Genomic DNA, 24,282 nt, shown 5'->3' on the forward strand with positions numbered 1-24,282 from the left:
TTCCTCTGATAACTAACGATGTTGCACATTTCTATAAGTGTACCTCAGCCATTCGATACTCCTTTGTTGAGAATTCTCTGTTTAGTTCTGAGCCCCATTTCTCAATTGGGTTATTTGGTTTGGTGGTGTTTAATTTCTTGAGTTCTTTATATATTTTGGATATTAGACCTTTGTCAGATGTAGGGTAGGTGAAGATCTTTTCCCAGTCTGTAGGCTGCCGCTTTGTTCTGTTGACAGTGTCTTCTGCCTTACTGAAGCTTCTTGGCCTCATGAGGTCCCATTTATTAATTGTTGACCTTAAGGCCTGGGCTGTTGGTGTTCTGTTCAGGAAGTTGTCTCCTGTGCATTCTTAAGCATTAACTAGTAGTTCTTATGGCCCCATGTCATCCCAACTAAAACTCCCTCTGACTCACATCCCCATCTTGGGAGCAAACCTGAACCCTTGTCTAGCACATGAGTCATTTACCTCATGCTTAACTTGGATTCCTTGCACAGTACCAGTTTGGAAAGGTGAAGGGGTCTTACCCAACTTTACAGAGCTGAAACTAGCTCAAAGACGTTAAACAATATGACTAGTGAATGTTATCAGAAGCTTGGAAGCCTATGTAATTCCAGAGCTCCATCTCTTCCCCTTTGTACCCAAGCATATATACTGCCTGGAAGGAGAAACAATGTGTCCTCTAGGCTTTTCTAGGTCAGGAGAACATCTTATGATGCAGTCCTTATTAATGTGGCATTAACACATTGATTTCCACTACTGTGTGTAAATGCACTTAGTTTATACTGAAAACTTGCATAGAGAAAGAAAGAAAGAAAAAAAAGAAAAGAAAGAAAGGAGAAAAAGAAGGGAAAAGAAAGTTTAAAAAAAAAAAAAAAAGAGGAAAGAACCAAAGAAACTAACTGGTTAAGATCTTGCTAGCCAGTTGTCTTCAAAAGTTTAGTCATGCAGATGCAGAATCTCTCAAGTTAAACCTGAAAAATCCATGTCTGTTTGGATTAGAGAGCCCATAGCTACAGAGCAGGCCCTACCGCAGCTCTGGATTAAGATTTTAAGTTTATCTATGAGCTTCTAGAATTCTTTCCTAGAATGACAAGTTTGTAAAAAAAAAAAAAAAAAAAAAAAAAAGCTGTGCTGGGGGAGAGGGTCCACGTGAAATGTCTGCAGCAGGACAGAGATTCTTCCATGGATGGGAACGAAAATCAAGTCAGTCCTAAATATGGCCAATGCCAGAGTGCTGCATCTGCACCTCCTGAAAGGACTTCTAAAGCAGGCTCAACACTACTCCAAAGAGCAGAAGTAGATCCTAGTGTAGGCTGAGAAGTATGGGGCAGAACACGCATGGGTCCATTCCCGACACAGAGTTAAAAGCACCTTGTGTATTTGTCGAATGAGGTCAGATGTGGCAAACAATGACAGCAAGCACTGCATTTATTGACTGCCTACACTGAACAAGGCACTCGGCTAACTCTTTCTCATGCGCGAGCTCCTTGGTGCCTGCCAACAACCCTGGGAGGGTTTTAAACAACTGGAGAGGCCAAGGCTTTGGAAGTATTCTTGTATGACAGCATCAGATTAAGAACATAGGACGTGATTTTTTTTTATCTCCAAAATGCCTTGTATATCTTTTTTTACATATAAGCTGATCACACTGCCCTGGGAGAAACAAAATCCAGAATAACATTTGTTCACATAGAAAAACTCAAATATAATAAAAATCGGTCTCTAAGCAGCAAGCAGGCACTGGGAACTCTCAGAGTTACAAGCTTGATGTGAATTGGAAACCTTCCGCGCAAGAGAGCGTTATTCCCTGTGGCTGTCGGGTATGGAGACAGGGCCCTGCTGTACTGTGGGACGGCTGAAGGGCCCCTCAGTCCTGTCTCCAATGCACCTGACAATCCATGGCATGCCCATACATGGATAGTGAGAGGACAGGACAAAACTGGAAACAAAGGAAGCAAGCATGAAAGGACATGTGCAACTGCCCACAGTGTGGCCACAGTCCTATCCCAGCTGCACAGGACACACTCTCGGATCAACCTTCCAGCACCTGTGGACTTTCTAAATCGGACACAAGCTATCCACTGCCTTACAGATACCCTTCATGAGCAATGTGTGGCAGTGCTTCCTTTAAGCCCAGAGACTTCAAGAAGCAGTTTTCCTTAAAAAAAAAAAAACCCTATGAGAAATCTTGTGGAGCTACAGTTGTGTCCAGCTGGTACTGGGCACTTCGTGTCATTTGCATCACTAACCCATATTTTTTTTATACCATGGATACAGCACCTTACTTTGTCATTTCTACTTGGCCCATTTCCTTTTACACACTCCTCCTTTTCCTTGGTTCACTCACTGTTTATATTTAAGATACATTTCATGTGGGATATAAAGGACTTGGGGTCTAGACCCTCTTTAGTCACTGACAAGCATCTGTGGTTGGCACATCAGATCCCGTCAGAATGTCTAGACCTTTGATGCGTTCATTACAACTGCTTTTATTTGTTAATCGAAAATGGCGAGTGGGATTTCCTAAAACCTTTTCTAAGCAGTAGTAGCTTCCAGAAGCAAAGCATTGGGAAACCCCTCAGTCCCTATAAAGGTTTCATTACACAGTTGCTGGCAATTTCAATTTCACTGAGACTTTTATGGCCATCACTTTCCAGCAGTCCACAAACAGCCCTAGTGGTTTGCATGAGAAGTTTAAAGGAAAGGCTACTCGCGATTCTGCAAAGATGTCAGAATTAACCTCAAGGAGATAAGTAATTTGTCTAAGTCACAAGACGCATACACAAATGAATCTTTCAAGGCTGTGAACATCAAGGTTGCAAGTGTATTGATCACTGTCTACTCCCGGGTTCTGCTAAGATGAACTTTCTCCTCTATCTACCCTCCCAAAGTTTCTTTCTCTTACTTTAATGTTATTATTGGGCAGGGGAGATGACTCTGTGGTTAAAGGAATCTGTGTCTAAGACAAAGCAACCTGAGAAATAACCCCCTCCTGCAAACTGACCTCTGACCTCCACACGGGCACCATGTCACATGCGTGCTGACACATAACGCACACTAAATAAATAAATAAATGTAATAAAACACCCAAGCCTATCATTGATTATCTTTAAAATTATTAGATTTACATACAAAAAATACTAATAAACACACCTCTTGGGAAATCTAGTTCAACATCTCAACAATGACAGGGGGGTGAGGAGAGAGAGAGGCTGTAATGGAAATGTTAGCCTATAAAAAGTAAACCGTGCTCAGTGACTCCAATACCATATATGTCCAAATCTTCCCACCAGTCTTTTAAAAAAAAAAATGTAGCTGAGAGACTTGGAATTTGTTATTTCCCAAGTGGGAGAGCAAGTTCCTCAGAGTCCTTCGAGTATCAGAATCTTATTCTGATGCAAAGAAAAACAAATCATTGTGATTCCTGCAGAAAGCCTGTGTTATAAGAACAGTAGAGACACATAATTTCAGTCTGACTTTCAAAGTCACATTTTAGGGCCTTGGGATTTTTCCTCGGTTTATAAAACTACACTGAAAGGTATCAGTGCAATATGGATCTATAAATCTGAATAGTAAAGGGGGCATGTAAATGTTGTTTCAAGGAAAGTATGTTTTTGTGACTATAACTCAAGTAGGAAAACACATCAGACCTTCCCCGTGCTTCTACAATGGTTACATAACTGATGTCTTTTTAGAAAACTGTCTTTATTATATAGGGTTAAGCTTACTGATGCCACCAGCATGCCTTTTCTTTTGAATAGACAAAGTTATAGATATTTCTCTCTCACACCAAGTACACATAGTCTCATACAAACATAAAGATTTGATCTGAAAATTTACTAGGTTTTTGTTTGTTTGTTTGGGTTTTTTTTTTTGTTTTGTTTTTGTTTTTTGGTAAGCATTGCATCTATAAATAAATGGCATTTCAAATGCTTTCTACAAGAATATTAGTTCTGTAGTTGGTACTGCTTGCAACAACAGCAATGGAAATAAACAGCAACTGTCAACTGAGTCAAGGTATGTGACTAGAAGGGACTAATATATGGATATGAGAAAGACTGAGAAGAACTGATCTGGCAAAAAGCCTAGACACTAGAGCTAATCACACAGGAGTGGTTTCCCGAGGAATGTTATGGGATGACTCTACTTTAGGGAAACAAATAAAGCTCCACTCTGTAACAGAGAGAGTGCTCTTTCTATATCAAGGCTTGTGTAAACATACTTGAGTTCAGCACGACTCTCTACTGTAGGGCGATTAGGAAAGACTAAGCAGAAGATGAGTTTTGTATATTTCTAATGCCTGACAACCAGCACCCACTGTTCGTTCAACAGAAGCAAGCAAGGAAACACATAAACTCAAAGATTAAACCCAGCAGATCTGAGGTGTAGCCTTTGCCTCTATCAAGAAGGCACGCTGAGGTTCTTAGTGTGGTAAGTATGACACAACACCCTCTCGATGGTCACAGAGTCGCCAGCCTGCCCTGCCTGGAGTACACTGCCTTCCTGTTATCCTGAAGGCAGACAGTATGGCCAGATAACCAGACACTTTTAAGGCAGGATACCTCAAAGCCAGCTGTTATACTTAGGAATTTTCCCAGCGGAGATAACAAACGGAGAGATGGGAGGGGGAGGCAATGCTTGTACTGCTGCTTGCTGCTTGCATCACTGTGTCTAGCCTGCAAGGGGGGTGGGGTGGAGTTCTGCTAGACCTCGCCTACACACAGGAAGAAAGGCTTCCAACAGATCCGGACTTCATTTTCTCTGCAGTCATAGGCTGGCTAAAAGTTTCTGTCCATAGCCTAGGAACAGTATAGGTTACTGACCCAAGGAATATTTTGATATTGACAGTTGCAAATTCTAAAAGGCTTTTTTTTTTTTTACACAGGCAGCTTGTTGTCAAATAGGACTCAAACTGTGCATCGTTTTGAAGTTTTTCTGTTTTCCTTCTTGCTGGTTTAAGACACATATGACACAGTCCTAGGGAAGGTGTCCAATTGAAAAGACTAAGTAAAAGCATTAATTCAAAACTGTTTTTTTGTTTTGTTTTGTTTTTTGCTTTGTTTTTGTTGTTATTGTTGTTTTGTTTTGTTTTAGCAATGGCACAACCTCCTTTGGCTATTGAATATCACCAAGACAGACTAAAAACAAAACAAAACAAAAAAAACAAACAAACAAAAAAAACCCTACATTTCTCCTTTTCTCCTGAGGGGCTCACATGGCTAGAGGTTGCAGAGTGAATGAAATCTCCTTTTGCAGGAGGCTGAATGACACTTTCCAAGGGAATATTGATTCAAAAACTTACAGCCCGCTACCCACGGCCCACAATGCATCCATCGGTGACAGGAAGGCAAAATGACCCTCAGTTCTTTTATGCCCCAAACTGAGAGGCACTTTATACTTAGGACATCTCACAACATTTTTTTGTTTCTTTTTTTTTTTTTAATTTTAAACATATACATATATAAACATCACATTAATTAGAGACCTCAAACTGTTTGCTATGTTATTTAATTATAGAATTGCAGAATTATCAAGGAGATGGAAGCACCTACTTGAATTGTGTATTATAATCATCTAGCTTTTCTTTTAATAATTTTTTTACTTTTCCATGCGAGAGAAGGGGGGCGGGTTTCCATTTATCTCCTCACACATCCATATATTTTAAACCAGTCTTAATTGTCCATTATTTCTCCCTATTTCCCCCTTTCCAAGAAATATGAGCACAGGGCTTGTCTCTTAGGGGTTTAGGCATTTCCCTCAGGTGACATCAATGTTCAAAGAGCTCTCCACATAAGCTGTCCTGTTTGTTCGTTTTTTCTGCAGGAAAAAAACGCTGGAGAAAAATTCACTTAGTGTTTTTAAACACATCCCCTCAAATATCAATGATTAGAAAAATGTAAGCCAATATATGATTCATCACACATTATCCAAACTAGATTTCTATTTTTAGAACTGTTATGTCTTAATGTACATTTTAAAATTCACCTAAAGTGTTACATATTGCTTGTGGCCTCCCAACTATTAAATATTATACTTCAGCTGCCATCTTGTGGCGACTGTTGAAATATCTCTTATTATCCTCTCAAGCTTTTATCTTTGTTGTGTTTTACAGCCTTCAAAGGGGTCCATGCACTGAAATCTGAAGGTCTCCCTTTCTTAAATGGGTCAGCATAGGACCTGAAGCATTCCCTAGGATAAAGAGTGGGCTTGGTGCATTTCTTGTCCCACGTCTAGCATATTTTCTTTTTTCACCGTGCTCACTTGTCCTCTAAAACAAGAAACCAGTCCTGCTGGAGGATGGAGGTGAGAAGATTGCTGCTGTTCCGTGGACCCAGTCTTGCAAACCAGCTCCACAGAGACCAAGGTGGGAATTCAGTCTCCGTTGTTTTTTCTGAGCTCTTATGATCATCTATCGAGTAAACGCCACAAATCTAAAGGGAGCCCAGATGTTTTTCCTGGGCCATGTTAATTTAACTTTTAACTAACCTCACTTAAAGTATATTTCATATATAATAACAATTTTAATTCTATGTCCCAATGTAATTCCCTTGAAGCTATTGAGAAGCAACTACAAAAATATCACCTAAAGATGAGTACAGAGAGAACCCAGTTAGACAGGTCCTCTAACACATGTTATGAGCAAACAAAACAACAAATATAAAAACAATGTTTCATTTCTTGGGGAAAAAGACTTTAAAACAATATTTCCAAAACCTCTGTGTGACTTTATCTATGATAAACACAATCTGAATTTTTCTACTTTAAAACATCTATTAAGGCATAAAACTCAGCTTATTTTAAGCAATGTAACTACACAACATGGGTCCATCCCATATGTTAGTCAAAGGCTTTCTGCCGGCATTTATCAGTCTAACCATTAATATAAAATAAGTTTATATTATAAAGTAAGTACAATATAATATAACTTGTACATACTTAGAAGCTTTCCTCTGGCACTGATAATATGAACATCACACCTTGGGGACACTGCTCTGAAATGTATGTGCTAAGTTGAGTCTAGGGAACCTAACGCCTTTGTTTATAAATAAGTAGCTTAACGAGTCAGAGTCGAGAAGCTGATTTTTCAGAACCTTAGACCAGATGAGGGGCTCTTAGACATTTTTTCCCTGCAGTGACTCACAAGACAGATGATATCCCCATGTGCAACATACTCCTGTGAAAAGACTAGACCATCTGTGGATTATGTGTAATTTCCTGCCATACATTTGTAAGCCTCCCCATCCTGGAAGCCAATTGGAACTCGAGTGAATGGCTCTCCCTGGGGAAAGGCTTGGGAATGCACTCAGCCTTGTTTTTGGTTTTTTTTTTTTTTTTTTTTTTTTTTTTTTTTTTTTTTTTTTTTGAGAAACGAATAATTCATGAATTTTGATTTTTTAAAAAATGTCATTTATTCATTTTAACCTTATAATCAATCAAATACATAACGTTTTGTTGAGGTGTCCCGGTTGAAACCTGCTGTGGTAAGAAAGGATGCCAGGTTGGGTATTTTAGAGTGAGCTTACACAAAAGGACACATCACTGAATATGAAGTGTTTTTTACCCTGAAAGACACGAGGGTCTTCGGCTTGTTTCTAATATAGTCTGGATATACCTTTTCTCTGACAGGAGCCCACAGGAGGGAGAAGCCTGTGAAGCTGGAGGTTGTATTTCATTGGAATTTCTCCTGTAAATAGACCTGGTTTCTTCACAAGGGTTTACAGCCTAAGATAAAAAAGAATTTTCTATTTTCAGAATTTTGGGCCCACGTAAACAAGTCCTTTGGTGACTGTAACACATGAAACAAATTCCCTACACACTGTGCAGGCAAGGAGAAACATCAGGAAAAACACTAACATTTACCCAAAGGCTTCTAGTTGCTTGTTAGACAATCACAGCACCATATCGTTGCATAAACAGACCCAGGAATATTTGTGAAAGGCAAACATACAAATATTTTTAGGAATCCTAACGGGTTCTTATAAAAAGTATTTTTATAGCATTTTGAGGTCAGAGGGCTCAAAGAAAGATGGATCTGGGAATTTAAAATATATTTTGAAGCCCTCCCTAAATTAGACTGGATACAAAGGAGATTCTGAATTTGCAACAAATGTAACCATGACTCGATTTTTAGTAGCTGTGGTTGCATGGTTTCTCCTGCAAGTTAGGAAGTCAAGCTAGTTTTTACTAAAATAATTACAGTAGATACCTTGCTGGTTTGTCTTTCAAATAAACAGTTGCATGGAATCAGCATATTTATATCGCCGCCTTGATCCCAGCGTGTCATACTCACAAAGAAAAAAAATCAGCCCAAATTAAATCCCAGGACAGCAAATTATGAATTCCTAAGAACAAATCAATCAATATACCCCCAAAAGAATGAACATGTAACCAGTACATTAAACATGACAAATTTCTGATATTATTTTCTAACTTTCTAGTCAATATAAAGTTGGTATTTTGTAAAGCAGTATACATTTTTATTCAATTCACCCGCAAAACAATATGAAAATTAGCACAGGACATGCATGTACTCTGTGTATGATGTCTGTGGCCTCTATGGAGAATAATAACCCCTCCACAAAAGGAATATGTTCATCAAGAATGAAAGTATTAAAACAAGAAAGTGAGCTCAAGCCAGGCATGGTGCACACGCCTTTAATCCCAGCACTCAGGAGGCAGAGGCAGGTGGATCGCTGTGACTTCGAGGCCAGCCTGATCTACAAAGTGAGTCATGGACAGCCAAGGCTACACAGAGAAACTCTGTCTTGGAAAACCAAAATGATGAAAGAGGAGGAGGAGGAATAGAAGGAGGAGGAGGAGGAAGAACAGGAGGAGGAGGTGGTGCTGAGCTCAACCACCTACCTTTCCTAAATCCATGTAAAAGATATGAATATCTTTTAAAGATATCTTATTTTCTTATTAAACAGATATGTTAAAGTATTACATATCTTCAATATGAATAATTATATTACTAACTTAAGGAACTCAATTTACATACACATGTGCACACTCGTGAATATACAGGTTATGAAGACATAACTAGTTTTTTGCTTTATGAGTTTTGTTTGTATTTCATTGTTGTTGTTTTGAGACAGAGTTTCTCTATGTAACCTTGGCTGTCCTAGAACTCTATCTGTAGACCAGGATGCCCTCCAACTCAGAAATCCACCTGCCTCTGCCTCCAAGTGCTGGGAATAAAGGCATGTGCCAACAATTTGGGGGGAGGTGTGTTTTGGGGGTGGAGAGTGGCTGTTGGTGATTTTTTTTTTTTTGTCATTTTGTTTTGTTTTGACAGAACAGGCTTTAACCAAGTATTTTTTTACTTCATGTCTCTGTTCTGTGACTTTTACAAGCAAACAGATCTGGTAAGGCTCAAAGACGTCAAGCTAGAAACTAGAAGCACAAATGCAAAGGAGAGAGACACAACTCAGGAAGAAAAGAAAGGGGCGGAAAAAATAGAGCGCTGGATAATGGAAGAGTTAGTAACAACCACTGATCCTTGTATTTGGCTCTGGGTGACAGCACAGGGCTATGTGCTCCAGAGCACGCACCGCATTTCATAGTCTTCAAGATACCATGAGTAACTTTATAGAAACAGATGTAAGAAGGAAGCCTTCTCAGCTACAAGAACTTTTTTTGGGATAAGCTAAACGAGCTTTGCAATAACAACTACTATAGTAAGTGTAAATCAGTGATGGAATCAGGTGCAAATTTCGTATATGTCTGCATACAAATGTTCTGTGTACTTCTGCATGTGTGTGTGTGTGTACATGCGTTTCCAGTTTCTTTTTTTTTTTTTTTTTTTTTTTTTTCTTTTTTCTTTTTTCTTTTTTTCTGTCCCCTTCTCTCATCAGTGAATCAGCAGCATAGGACACCAACAAAGCCAGAGTCAAGGTCAATAGTCCTTTCTGGCAATTCCCAAGCTTCCAAACTTTCACTTTTGTGGAACAGGATATGCTATCGCTGGTTTATCTCAGAGCTCTCAGTAACTTCCAAAACCTACAAGAAACCTCGATAATGTCTGGCTCTGAACCCTGATAAGCAAATTCTCAATGGGAAACAAAAATAATTAATCATACCCTGTGCAGCTATGAAATCACCTGAAAATCTTATCAAAAGAAACGATGTAGTGCATTCTCAGCATCTTTGTGTAGGATGTCAAGAGATGGCTCGGAAACAGGCTCTCAGACAGGAAAGAGAAAGAAGAAAGGACATCTCTTGTTTATTCAGGTCTAGTGGAAATAGCTTTGGGAGGGTCAGATTTCTAATAGATACATAGTCGAATATAAGTAGCTGACCTCGAATTACATTAGTGATCCAAGTGAAAAGGAACTCCTGGCATAGGCAGATCCATCTGGAAAACATTCTTGGTTCCAGAACCAGAACTGAGCTCAAAGAAATGTCTCTCAGATAAATATAGGTAAATGGCGTGCCAAAATATCAACTTGGTATCTCTGGTACAGATGCAGAAACAAGAGACCGACATCTTCCTTCTGTTTTTATTTCTGAGATGCTTTTAAAAAAGCATGTATACAAGGATGTGTTCATTTCTGTTGTCAATTTATCTCATGCACAGCTTGGGTTGCAAGTCCACATGACATGCTAATGCTCAGACCCATCCCTTTCAATGACATGTGGCAAGACACAAGGGTGTTCATCAGCTGTCCTGCCTAAAACTCCTCCCCCACACCATTAGCTTCCTTTCCCTTAGATTCCTGCCCAAAATACTGTTCTTCTGAGTCAGCAAAATCAATGATCTCTCCCCAAGGCTGATGTGGGAATATTATGACGTCAATCGGAAAGTGGTTTAGAAGTTAATATATTGATCATTCACTTTGATTAGAGGTATGGTAAGATATGAAAGGGTTAGGACCCGCCTCCCCCCCCACCACCATCACCACCACAGTAAATGCAAAGGAACCCAAAGAAGGCAACCAAAGTAATTCTAATGCCTGTCACGATGTTATTATTCGCCATGTCTGTTATTATTTGCCATCTCTGCCTTGAACATGATGCTGAGCTGCAGAAGCCAGGAGAAGAGGAAGATGAAAGATTACTAAGTAACCATCTTACAACAAGAGAGTGGCTGCCAGAGGATTTCCCAGCTAAGCAGGCCCATGCACGGTATGGGACTGAATGAGCCCTGCTTGGTGGCTCTACAATACAACATCTTTTATGTGGACACCAAGAACTATAAAGTTTGGGTTGGAAAGTGGTTGGCCGTGGGGTGGGTCTGGGCTGAGAGTCTATATGCAAGTCACCAGATGGCAAGCCTGGACTTCCTTCCCTGAGAAGTGCAGGTACCTTTCAGATGTGAAGTGATGCAGTAGCCATAGTTTCCAGCACAGTGTTGAGACCAGAAAGATGAGCTGTCCATAATGTCAAGTTCTGTGTATTTTCAATATGAATGGTTGGTAAGTGACCCAAGATATAGGCCCAAGATATAACCAAAACACACTTTACTGAAGTTGCTTATATCAAAATATGGCCATTCCTCTTGACTTAGTCTGAAGGTCAAATTACATCTGAATTGGATCAAAGATGCAAAAAACAAGGGATTTCCAGGTCATCCACTCCAAGGTATGTCTGTTCCATGGAAGTTCAACTTCCGGTTTATCAACTGACATCAAAGGAACCAAGGGATTCAAGACAAAAATAGCTCCAGCCACTCTGGAATACTGTCTGCTCTTATTCTGGGAACAAGTTAGTATTGATTCTAGCCCCTGCTCAAGCTAATTTAAAACTTGTGTGTGGTCTCTTGAGCATAAACTACTTAATGAGGTAGCCAAAATAAGTAACTTACGAGCATATGAAAAATTAAGGAAAAGAATTGAGGGAAATTGGATATTCTGGATGTAAAATATGTGCATACAAGGAATCGAGTTCGGATGAATCTATGGGAAGCACTTGGAGTTCGTTGGCAAAAAGAAAGTATTTAAAATGTAATTTTAAAATCGTGTCCCCATCATCTGAAAGAGCCTGCAGTTTTCAATGACAATCACTTGATCCCCACAGAGCATCTCTTAAGGGGTCTACAAACGAGTAGTGCAATAAGTCAGATGTTTTCTTTTTTAACGTGATCATCACACAGCACCCTTGATACTTAAGCTTGCGAGCTTAGATCTTCCTCTTCCCTGGTATCATTTTCATCTAAGCATTCCTTAGATGCTTGGCTCATTCTTAATGGAGAACAAGCGTTATATCCTCCATGGACACATGGAAATCTGGGTAATTGGGCTGAGTGGATTACAGCACTAGAAAATTTCCCCCATCTCCTCACCCTACAATAACAGCTCAAGATAGGTTTTGTCACCTGCTATGTAAATTATTGTTAGACTACTGACTCTCTCTCTCTAAAGCTTACATTGGTAGGAAAAATCTTCTTTTAGTTTTCTCTCTGAACAGATTTCCAATTTAAACTCAATTTATTTTCTTGTGGTTATAAAACTGGCATGCACAATACAATTTCAGTTCTGATAACTATCGTTCAAATTATAATTGAACGGTAGCTTTTCTGTAGAGCACTCTGTTTTATCACAGCATGTAACTGGCGATAGTCTATCTGCTTCCTAAACCCAAATACTTAACAGAGAGGACATAGTCTCTTTTGTGGAAAGCAATCTTGTTTGATATTGACCTTTATAGTTTAGAAATGCCTTTATACTTGTTTTCTCTTAGCTAAACCAAGGTGTCTTACAGTTGATAATTTAGCACTGTCTCTTTAAGTGAGTACCTAATTCCAGTGGATGCTATGCCCATATATTATTCCTGTCAAAATTCTTTAAATGCTAATGAGTCACCTTACTGAAAATAAACTACATGCTTCCCTTTAAAAACTTGAAAGTAAGTGCACGCAGGAAAACGTTTACCTCAGTTCAGTGTAAACTAGAACAGAGAGAAAGTAGAAAAGTACTCCAGAATCGTGTTCAAGACACAAATAAATGTGCCCTTAATCTCTATTATGCATGAGCCACTTTTGAGATGAAAGTTCCCACTTCAACAAGAAAACGCTGGGGCGGGAGTGAAGGATCAAAAAGGATGATACTTCACATGAGACATAAGCCATTTCCTCTTCGTAGATACAAAAACTTCACATTCTTTCAGAATTCTAGTCAAGGGGGGAAAAAGGTCCCTGTAAGCTGGCGCCTAAGAGTAGGCTCTGGGAAGGAAGCTCCTCTCCAGACCCTGGTGAGAATTTCCTCTCTGCTGTGAAACAGTTCTTTCACTCCAAGGGCACAGCCCAGACACGAAATCTGAAATTTCAAAAATGCGATAAAGCTCGAACCGGCAGCCCTGGGCCGCGAGCAGCTGCCTGGTGACCGCTGATGAAGTGGCTTCTTAAGGAGGTGGGCAGATTGATTCCAGCTGCCGTGCGCCGGGCAGGGCAGCGCCGCGGAATGCGCAGTCAGGCTGGCGGAGGCAGGACGGCAGCACTTCCCAAGCTAGGGCCAGGCCAAAGACCGACTTCTGTTTGCAGTTTGAGCCTTAGTGGGAGGGGTGTGGCCTGGTTCCGGGCAATAGGAACTTCCCTAAGCAGGCTGGGACAAAAGGTACCAGTGTCATTTTCAAAGTGGAAGGTGACTTGGGGTATCTGAAAGCTGTCTTGAAATCCATCCGTGCTCAGAGGAGCCCACATTTCCCAAGTGGCATCTTTTGGGGGGATTTTCCTTTGGTTGTCCCCACCCACTCCCAGTTCTGGAGCTTCAGACAGCTATGAACACCGGGGTTGACCGTTTTGCCCGCCCCCACTGTGATCAATACACTAGGGAGTGAGAAATAGTACAGTGGAAGGGCAGGAACATGGAGCTGACCCAGGGGTACCTATGATAAGGCTTGCTTTAGAAGAACTAGCCTCAAAGCAAGAGAGGTAGGTGTGTGTGTGTGTGTGTGTGTGTGTGTGTGTGTGTGTGTGTGTGTGTGTGTGTGTGTGTGTGTGTGTGTGTGTGTGTGTGTTAAAAGGGGAGGGTTAGTTTAGTAGTCCCCCGAGGGCCCCGAAGTCAGACACCAAACGATCTAAGAAGAAAGAAAGGGTAGGTAGGCGGGCATGAAGGCACGCCTAATGGAATATTCAATATCCTGAGAAATGCACTTTCGGCCCTGCACTTCCAGAGACTAAAAGCCAGTAATGGGCTTTGGAGTATGCACTTCCTCTCCCTAATGTCCACAGGGCTTTAACGCTGCAACCCAACCGATCGATCAGCCTTCTCTGAGAAGTCGGCGGATAGAGTGCAAAATCTTCCTACTGTGGCCAAAATTCAACCAAGCCTCTTCTGAACACTCCGAAGAAGCTACACAACTTTGAAATGGAAGGATTTGCCTCTTAAAATGCACTGGAGGAAGAAAGTGGGAAGGAAGGTGGTGCCTAAAAACAACTCTGGCCTTAGCTCCAGACCCCCAACCTCTTCACTTCGTTCCCCTCTGCACTGGCTCGTGCAGTTGCTCCTAACCTGCTTTTAGTGCAAGGTGACCCAACTTTCACCAAGTCCAGGGCAACTAAAAGTGGCACTTCTAGAAGGAACAGAAGCAGGGCAAATGAGCACCCAGAGGTGGGGTTTTGTGGCGGCGTTCTCCTGATGACATCACAACTCCCCTGAAAGTGGCCTTGCGAATAACTCTCCCATCTCTCCCTCTTGCTAGAGGCTGGATCTAGGCGATAAAGACCAGCCCCCGGTCCGCCCCAACCCGGGCCAGAGCCCTCTTGGCAAAGCTCACTGTCCAGACAAACTCTGTCCCTAAACTGAACTCAACCCCAGCCAGCCTCAGGTCACTCCGTGGCCTGAGTCCCAGGATCGTCTCTGGGAAGCTCTCAGGCCCACGGACGGCCAGAATTAAGTCCCAGCGTGGACGCCCCGAGAGACAGCAGCCCGCGCCTTCGAGCGCAGGGTAGCAAACTTTCCGAGGTCCTTCTCCCCACCCCCACACCACAGGGGCGCGTCTCCGCGAAGAGCTCGCCTTTCCCAGCCCGCCGGAGACAACCACAGCACGTGATGCACAGAAACAAAAATAAACACTTCCCCTTCCCGGACCGCCGCGGCTAGCAGGGGGCGCCCTGCGCTGTCCCGGGGCCGCAGCCCCCAGCCCCGGTCGCAATCCCCAGAGACGCCTGGAGAGAGTGGTCCCTGCCCGGCGACGCCCCACTCCTACCTCTCGGATTTGGTGAACTTCCGGAACGCCTGGCGCAGGTCGTGGAAGGACCTGTAGGTCTGAGGCTCCGCGGAGATGCCCTGCGCTCGGGTGGTCCTCGGACCGATGTGGGTGGAGGGCACCGGCAGCACAGACTGGCATTTGTGGAGTTTCCTCTTCAGCTCCTGGATTTCTTCCTCCTTCTCAGACAGCCGCTTCTCCAGCTCTTTGATCCTCTCCTCCTTGAGCATGAGAATCTTCGCAAAGTCTTCCTCCAGTTCGCTCATTTTTATGGTTAAGCCCGATTCTCCTTCTCGAAACTTTTCCTCTGGAGGCGGCAGCTGGGAAGACAGAGGAGCGCAGGGAGCCGGGGACTGGGGCGCTCAGCCCGGAGCACTAAGTGCGGCCCCACTCTTGCGAACGCTCCTGCTGAATGGACTGGAAGCTCGGAGGGGAGGATGAGGCGTCTAAAGGAAGGAGAGGAGAGGCAGAGTGCTAATCCCTAGCGTCTCTGGGGAATAGGTGATTATCTTTCATTGAGAAACCAATTAGAGCCGCCTTTCCTCCCCTGAGACCCCCCCTCCCTTGTCCCCCTTTCCCAGTCGCTTGGTGAGAATACGCGAGCGCGCCACCCCACCGAGTTCCTGGTTTCTACAGAGGGTTGGACGAGAGAGCCTGTGCTCACTCCATCACAGTCACTCTTCTATGCTATATGGTACCAAGAGAAGGGAGTGGGATCTGGTGCTTCATGACACTTGATCCTTGAAATAGCAACAATTACCATGTGATCTCTCAAGGATGACGCAGTGCTTGTAACTGGATCCTAAGGGGGGGGGAGAGAGAGAGAGAGAGAGAGAGAGAGAGAGAGAGAGAGAGAGAGAGAGAGAGAGAGAGAGAGAGAGAGAGAATACGAGTGTGTGTGTGTGAAAGAGTAATCATGAATATTAAATTGTCTTTAGACAATAACCTAAAGAAATCCATCTTTGTTTTCACATTGTCCTTCTTTTCCACTCTGCACGCCTGGATGTGGTAATGAGGTGTGTGTGTGTATGTGTGTGTGTGTGTTTGTGGGTATGTATCTACTCTCACTGTGAAGTTCTGAAGTTGAGACCTTCACTATTAAGAACGAGTGACAGGGCACTAGCAATTCTGAGTTGTAGCATTTAACTTTACAGGAAATTGGGGATTAAAACACTTGGAGGGGAAGTTGGATGACCATATCATAATGAGCCAAGTGTTTATGGAAAATTGAAAGGCAGTGTGCACTGATGGTGAGCAGTTTAAGGTCTGGGTTTTATTTCATCTACTCCAGTAAATATTGTATATTGAGCACCCACATGTCATCTTTCATGGTTCTGAAGCGGCTACTACAGCTGCTAAACTGCTGGCACACCCTTCCAGTTCAGTTTGGAAACTGCAACTGTGTTCATCTTTGCTCCTCCCTTATCTGTGCATCCATCATCCGGCCAGTGCTAACAGAATTATTATGGCCCTTTGAACCTGAGTATTTAGTAATTACTACATTTAAAAAGTATCTGTTGTACAACATAAAATAAAGCATTGTTTTCCATTTATTTGGCATATGAGGGACTTCTTCCCCCTAGGTAATGACCAGCAAGTGAACATATTTTAGTAGATACAACTAAGCCACCGAGCTTCTCCTAAAGGAAAGTCGCTTTCCTTTAAAGAAAAATTAATGTGTGATTTTTACTTAAAAAATAAATAAGTTCACTACCTGCTCTGACACATTACATAAGAGGAAAACAACCATGCACTTTGGTTTATAAATACACCCTAAAATATGTTTTCTTTTAGAAATCCCTCTATTACCCAGTGCTAGCTGTATTCATCTGTTTATACTAAGTTATAATTATTAAGCACAGCATCTGGGCTTTTTGTTTCTTTGTCTTTTCTGTTTGTTTTTGTTTTTGTTTTTCGAGACAGGGTTTCTCTATGTAGTCTTGGCTGTCCCAGACTCACCTGTAGATCAGGCTGGCCTCTGCCTCCCTGGGTGCTGGGATTAAAAGTCTGTGCTACCTCCCCTGGCTCCCAGCTGGGTTTCTTGAGGGAAACCAATAGGACTAAGTTTTCCTTGGTGATCTTGGTGGCTTTCCTGTTGCCCCTGTGTGTGAAAACTTAATCTACTATAATACTTTTAAAAATACCTTAAAATGGTATTTTAAAATAATACATGCAAAAAAAGTTTATCATGTTTAAAAGACTAGGGCACAGTTTGAACATGACTTATGGAAAAATAAAAAGTTTCATAAGGACTCTTGAGACCTCTTCACATGTCTTATCCTATCTGCAACAAAGACAGTATTATCATTTAAGCCAGGATGCCATATGCGTGTCAGAACTCTAAACTCACCACTTTCTTCTGATACTAAACTTATTTCTGAGCGAGTCAGTTTTAATTTAAATAATGTTGATGTCTGGTGAAAAAAAATTTTGTTCATTAGCTTAAACATATTTAATTTAGATCACAAGGAAAGCCTGATAAACATCCCCAATCCAATGACCTTATATTGTAAAGAAGGAAGATGAAAGTGGCAGGAGTTGTCCATGTTCAGGGCAGTGGAGAGAAGTTTGACTTCAAGGCTTCTAGGCTCCTGATGTCATGATGTTGGTTTCTCTACTGTTCTGCTTCCAGCTTCAAAGCTGAAAACCTGGATGGAGTGGGGTCCCAGTGACCCAGCTGTGAGACCCAGATGGTATGGGGTTCTAGGGACCCAGGTGTGAGTCCCAGATGGAGTGGGGTCCCAGGGACCCAGGTGTGAGACCCAGATGGAGTGGGGTCCCAGGGACCCAGCTGTGAGACCCTGATGGAGTGGGATCCCAGTGACCCAGGTGTGAGACCCAGATGGAGTGGGGTCCCAGGGACCCAGCAGTGAGACCCTGATGGAGTGGGATCCCAGTGACCTAGCTGTGAGACCCTGATGGAGTGGGATCCCAGTAATCCAGCTGTGAGACCTTGATGGAGTGGGGTCCCAGTGACCCAGGTGTGAGACCCGGATGGAGTGGGATCCCAGTGACCTAGGTGTGAGACCTGGATGGAGTGGGGTCCCAGTGACCCAGCTGTGAGACTTGCCTTCCCCTTGTTTCCTTTGAATCTACAGCACTGCTTCTCTGGGAGCAAAAGTAGTAAAGAAACCATACTCCACCCCACTCTACCCCCTTAAATAAAAGGTGAAGGTCGCCATCTAGTGCCCTTAGAAAATTTTGCTGAGAAACAATCTTGATCACTATGAAGTTGAAGTAATTTCCTTAAATGCCTACAGCAATGCTTTCTTGTTCCATGACCAAGAGAGACAGAAAATGGGAAGAACATCATGTTAAAGGAAAAAAATTAATTTTGTCTCTTGTAGGCACTGGATAATGATAGCAAGGATGTGGAGCAGTTTGAAAGATTTATCTTGTTTTTAATTTTGTGTCTGTATGTAGGGGTGTGTGCATGTGTGTGGGTAGCCAGGGATCCCTGAAGCAGGGATCCCCCAGAAGCTGGAGTTAAAGGTGGTTGTCAGCCACCTGCCAGGGGAGCTGGAGACTGAGCTCAGGTCCTCTGGAAGAGTAGTAAGTACCTAAGCTACGGGGAGACAAGGCATCTCTCTAGCCCTCGATGTTTTTAATACATGCAGCACAGAGCTAAGCCCATCTACGTTAATCCCCATGACGACTCTAAGAGCTAACCACTCACACTCCATGCCATTTTAGGGACAGATTTGCTGATGTTTACCCAGATTTTTCTCACAGGCATTGTCTAGATTTGCTGCAAACTATATGAATCCCAATGCAGCCTGCTTCCCTGTGAAATATATAGCAATGTATATGTATGCATCTTTGTGAACACAAGGAGAAACAAAACTAAAATGTCTTTGTTTGTGGGAATGTGCTAAGCTTAAAATCTCATAGGAACCCAGAGACATTCCTAGGATCCAGTATTCTAGCCATCAGTTGTCTTACTGAAGATGTTTCCCTTATATCACTTTAAGATGAGATTTACATTTCATATAAAATTCCAAATGTTTTAACTAAAAGGAATATCTACTGTCAAAAGTTATAGTTGTGGTTTGTCCCTCTCATCCATTTATCTCTTTTGTATAGAAAATTTTCTAAGGAAACTGAAGTAGTTTTAATGGGGTTCCTATCTTTTAATCTGTGTTAATATCACAAGAGACATTATTGTATATTTACAATTTTAAGAGTGACAAAGAGCGAGTCCACTTTTAGTGTCACTGTCTTCTAGAAAATAAATCCAATGACAATTTAAACATCCCCCAAAAATTTTATTAGTCACAGTTGAGACAAAGGAACCCATCCCTGGAGAAACACAAATCTTGCTACATGTTGTAAGGGTCTAAACCAAAGGAAATGATCAGGTACAGGTTTGTGAGGTCAGTAAGACTGGCCACACTAGACTGGAAAGGACAGTTGAGGAAGTGAACATCAAGGCAGGGGTCCCACCTTTGTAAAGGGCAGTGTCAATACACTGTCTGTCTTTTTTCTATACCACTACATCAAAACACTTCTCATACTGGTAAAAACAGAAGCATTTATAAAAGAATTTTCTTACAACACCATTGGTAAGCTAAAACAAATGACACCTTCAAATAAAAAGATCCACATACATGCTTCTATTCAGTCATTGTTCAAGTTGGGTGCTTATGAAAGGGCCCAACATTCTCAGGTTAACTTTCCTTGTTTATAAAAAAAAGAAAGAAAGAAAGAAAGAAAGAAAGAAAGAAAGAAAGAAAGAAAGAAAGAAAGAAAGAAGAAAGAAAGGACGAAGGGTCTGTTTCTCCTTCCTACACCCCAGGAGGTCTACAGTTACCTATTATCAGTCTAACATTATAACCAACATCCATCCTACAACTTTACCCAGGCTTGGAACTTTGAGAGAAGGGTTAGGTCAATTATGTCTTGTCCCATAAGGAGCAAAACATACTTTTTTGATATTTAGAAGCTAATTAGTTTCAGTTTGTTCTGGATTTTACTGAATTTTGCCTTTAGCATTTTTTTTTCTTTCTTGAGCCAGCCACGTTCCAGTGACCAAGAAATGTGGCCATCCCTTACTCAACACACAAGCTTATTATGTCTACACACATACCAACATCCTTACTTAAAAGAACACATTGAACATGAGGATGGCAAATTAAATGTTGGTTTAATTTTAAAACCTTCTAATTTTATAACATTACATTTATTGAATTTATGTAAAGAATAATAATAGTTATGATTTGTAAAAAAATCTTCCCCTGCAGAAAAGTGTACATAAATCATTTTCGCAATGTGGTCTTTTTATTATCAAAACAGTCATCTTGTTCAGCTGCCTATAACAGAGGGGCCATTGTCTTTTTTATATACCATATCTGTGCATATGTTTTAAAAATAAAGCCTCTTAGAAATATTGAAATATAAAACTTAAACAGGAAACTGTGATGTTTAATAATTTGCAGAGATCAAATTCTGTAAGATAATAATTTTATCCCCGTGAGGCTTACGAATCCAAACTATAAAGTGTGTGTAGAGAAACACTAAAGGCGCTTTACCTAGTCCTCAAAGCAACTTGTCATTCACCACTTAAATGTAACTCACGTGAATAAAGTGCCGTGTTCTATGTCCCTTGCTTTAATTCCCCTAAGAGGATACTCAAATGTGGGAGTGTCGGTGGTAGGGACAGCTATCAGTGGTTCTCAACCTTCCCAATTCTGCGACCCTTTAATACACTTCCTCATGTTGCGGTAACCCCAAACATAAAATTATTTTGTTGGTACTGTTATGAATCACCATGTAAATTTCTGACACACAGGATATCTGCTATGCTACCCCTTTGGAGTCATGACCCACAGGTGGAGAACCCCTGGATTAAATGATCGTGTCACTACTCATATACCCAAGACTTCCCCTCCATAGCCCTGCAGCACATATGCTGTTTCTCACTTACTTAATTTAAAAATAATCAAAATGGGAGCTGTGATGGAACGTTATAGCTATGATTGACATCACAAGCCTTTTGCCTTTAAGATAAGACAATTATTTGGGTGAGCCTGGTCTAATCCAATTTCTCATTCAGGGATTCAAGTGTAACTGAGAGTAGTTTGATTCAAAGTAAATTCTTTGTTGTGAACTGGGAAAATGGAGCAGACACATGGAAAGGAATGCAGCAAATAGTCAGCATAATCCTAAAACCACAAAGTAGTGACTCCTGCCACAACTTCATGAGCTGAGAAGAAGCTCAGGCCTCACCATGAGAATATATCAGGAATAACATGGAATTTCAGCCCTCTGAGGTGACAAGCAAAGAACCCTGTCATGCTGTGCCGAGATTTGTCACTTTCAGACCTGTGAGATCATCAGTGGATACTATTATAAGTCTCAAATTTTATGGTATTTTTTTAAGTGATGAGATAAAACTACTAAACGATTCAACCATCAATTAAAAGAAGACACCTATTAAAATTTAAGAAGTGCCTTTTCCAGCCTTAGAGCCTGGATTCCCAAAAATGTCATTTTCTGCGGCACTATTTTATTACAAATGGATACTTGAGTTCATAAAATGTTACTATAAATTATCAACTGATTAAAGCATATTGGGGACAGTACAAATGACCTTTTGAACATGTCAAACTCTCTTCTATAAATTACATTTATGTTTAATGTTGTATATTATTGTAACTAATGTATAAATCCTGCCAGCCATAGGATTCAGGAAGAACTGGGGCCATACATTAGCTTGAATGACTACGAAGTAGAGGTATTGCTCTAATTGACTTTGTGGAGGATTAACTCCATAATCTTGTGCAAATTAGTAGTGCACCAAGTCTTAGCTGTCTTAGCTGTAAAATGCCAATAAGTATCTTGTGTAGTACCTTTATTTCTCATACAAGATCTGGAATTTATTTGAATATAATCCTGGTTCATGAATTTAGTGTGCCATAGTACTAACATACAGAAATAAAACACTTCCACATAATGATTTTCCAGGTTCCAATACTAAAGTCAGTTATTTGAGGAAAGTGGGAGAGAGGAGAACACAATTTTTTTCTGGGTTCTTTTGATTTGAATTAATTTGGGATTTTTTTTTAATGAGGAAAAAAACAGACTCACTTGCTTGGAACTTGTAAAAAAATTCTTCTTAGTAGAAAATGTTTGTTTGTTTGTTTGTTTGTTTGCCTTTTGAGACAGGAGTTCTCTGTATAGCCTTGACTGTCTTGGACTCAACTTGTAAACTAGGGAGGCCTCGAACTCACAGCAATCTGCCTGCCTCTGTTGCCCCAAGTGTTTGGATTACATGTGTGTGCCACCATGCCCGGCCTTAGTAGAATATGTTTACAAACAATATAAAATTCTGAAAGCACAAAGGATATCTAATGAAAGGCAGGGGTCCCTTTTATCCTGCTGGAGAGAGGCAGTTGCTCGCTGACACACTGAGTTGCAAATCCCTCATGAAAATTCCTAGTTACGCACATGCACATTAGTATTAAGCTTGCAGACAAAACACCCAATACCTCGCATTGATGCCAGCCTGTCATCTACCTAAGCACTATTGTGTCCTGATTTTCAGGACTGCTAGTCAAATGCAGCATGTCATACCATCCACATCCTTGAGAAGTCAGGGACATTGTTGCATTTAAAGACTATGGGGCCCTGCTTCATCTCAACTTTATTCATAGTCTCTTCTTTGCCTTTAAATATGTGAGGTACTTCTTACTCCACTGAGTACACTTAATAACTTCGGAACAGTTTGATACTTTAAGAATACAAGCCAAATGTTACAAGGTGTGTATATTTTTAAGGAACTGAGAAAAGAAAAAGCCCTACTCTATAATCTTCCTTACCTGCTTTTTCTTAATGGAGACCTCCAATCTATGCTCAACATAGGTTAGTTCAAATGAATAGTTTCCACACATAAAACTTAACAACCCATTGATAAGCATAAGGCTCCTTCTATCTTGATAGTCTCTCAATTTTTACAACTATCAAAATTATCTTTATCTCTACTCTGACTGCACACCTCAATTGTTCATCCATCCTTCCAAGTTCACTGAGGTTATGTTTGTTTGTAAATAATTTTGCCAGAATATCTACATATTCACTGTAAAAGTAATTTGTAATTTACCTTTATATCTACCAAAAGTAGTCCCCCAGCACCACGATTTCTCTGGAGATGCAAGAACTTCCATATTTAGAGTTCGTGCTTCCAAGTGTCATATTGATATTTCTCAGTCTGCAAATGAGAAAGTAAGAAAACTTTGGAAGTTTCCCATAATAATGTTTAGGCCTTATACCAGTTCCCATGAAAAGGCTCTGCAAGGAGGAGAAAAACATTGCATCAGCACTCTGTTCCCTCTCGGGGCATTCTTGTCACCCCACCCCCACCCCATGCACACACAGTCTGCAGAGAGTAGAGAGGTGGCAGAGAGACAGAATATTGAGCTTGGAATGCATGGTCCCCACCACCCTCCGTTCAAGACTCCATCTAATAAAGAGAGATCACTTAACAGTACAGGCAAGCAGACATGACTCAGACTGCAGCTAAAATCATCAGCAAGATGATTCTACCCAGGATACCTTTGGGAGACATAAAGTGGTGCTGGTGAATTGTGTGTGCCCTGGCACGTGTGTGTATGCATGTATGCATATTTTGGTGACTATAAACCCCTCATAACTCCTTTCTCTAATTTGAGTGTATCAGCTAGCGTTCTTCCTTTAAAAGCCTCCACCCACAGCCTTTGCTTTCATGTGAAGCACAGAAACAGGGGGACACAGAAGTATTGTAAATGTCACGGTTTCTGAAAGCTGATGGTTCTCCATCGAGGACCTGCAGCTTCTGCCCCTCCACAGTCAGACTGATCTATCTTCCGAGCAAATGTCAAATTAGCATTCTAGGAAAGATACAGGAGAGGGATCATTTGTGCTAAACAATCCCTTTTATTATCAGTATTTTGGGACTCACACATTCTTGCCTTGAAATAAATAACTTAAACTTAAAATAAGTATTAGTGGTACCTGAGCAGTCGTGTTTGGTTTCGTTGATCCCACAGACTGCTTATTGTTCATTGTTCGATAGCTCATAGATGTTCTACTTGACATGGGAGGGGCTGAGGTGAGGAAGGCAGAGCCTCTGACCTCAGTGAACTCCTGAGATTGCAGGGGGG

The 24,282-nt window shown here is 41.3% G+C and overlaps 1 protein-coding gene across 1 annotated transcript in view; it reads right to left on the reverse strand.

Annotated features, from left to right (window-relative positions):
- The window catches only part of LOC127189483 (cGMP-dependent protein kinase 1-like), a 459,464-nt gene extending 443,742 nt beyond the window's left edge, over nt 1–15,722 (reverse strand). Inside the window, exon 1 of the mRNA XM_051146333.1 lies at nt 15,146–15,722. Coding sequence (XP_051002290.1) covers nt 15,146–15,411 — 266 coding nt within the window. The 5' untranslated portion in view covers nt 15,412–15,722. The remainder of the gene's footprint in view (nt 1–15,145) is intronic.
- Nucleotides 15,723–24,282: the final 8,560 nt, after the last annotated feature.

This window comes from Acomys russatus, chromosome 5 (genome assembly GCF_903995435.1).
Source record: "Acomys russatus chromosome 5, mAcoRus1.1, whole genome shotgun sequence".
Classification (NCBI taxonomy): Eukaryota; Metazoa; Chordata; class Mammalia; order Rodentia; family Muridae; genus Acomys; species Acomys russatus.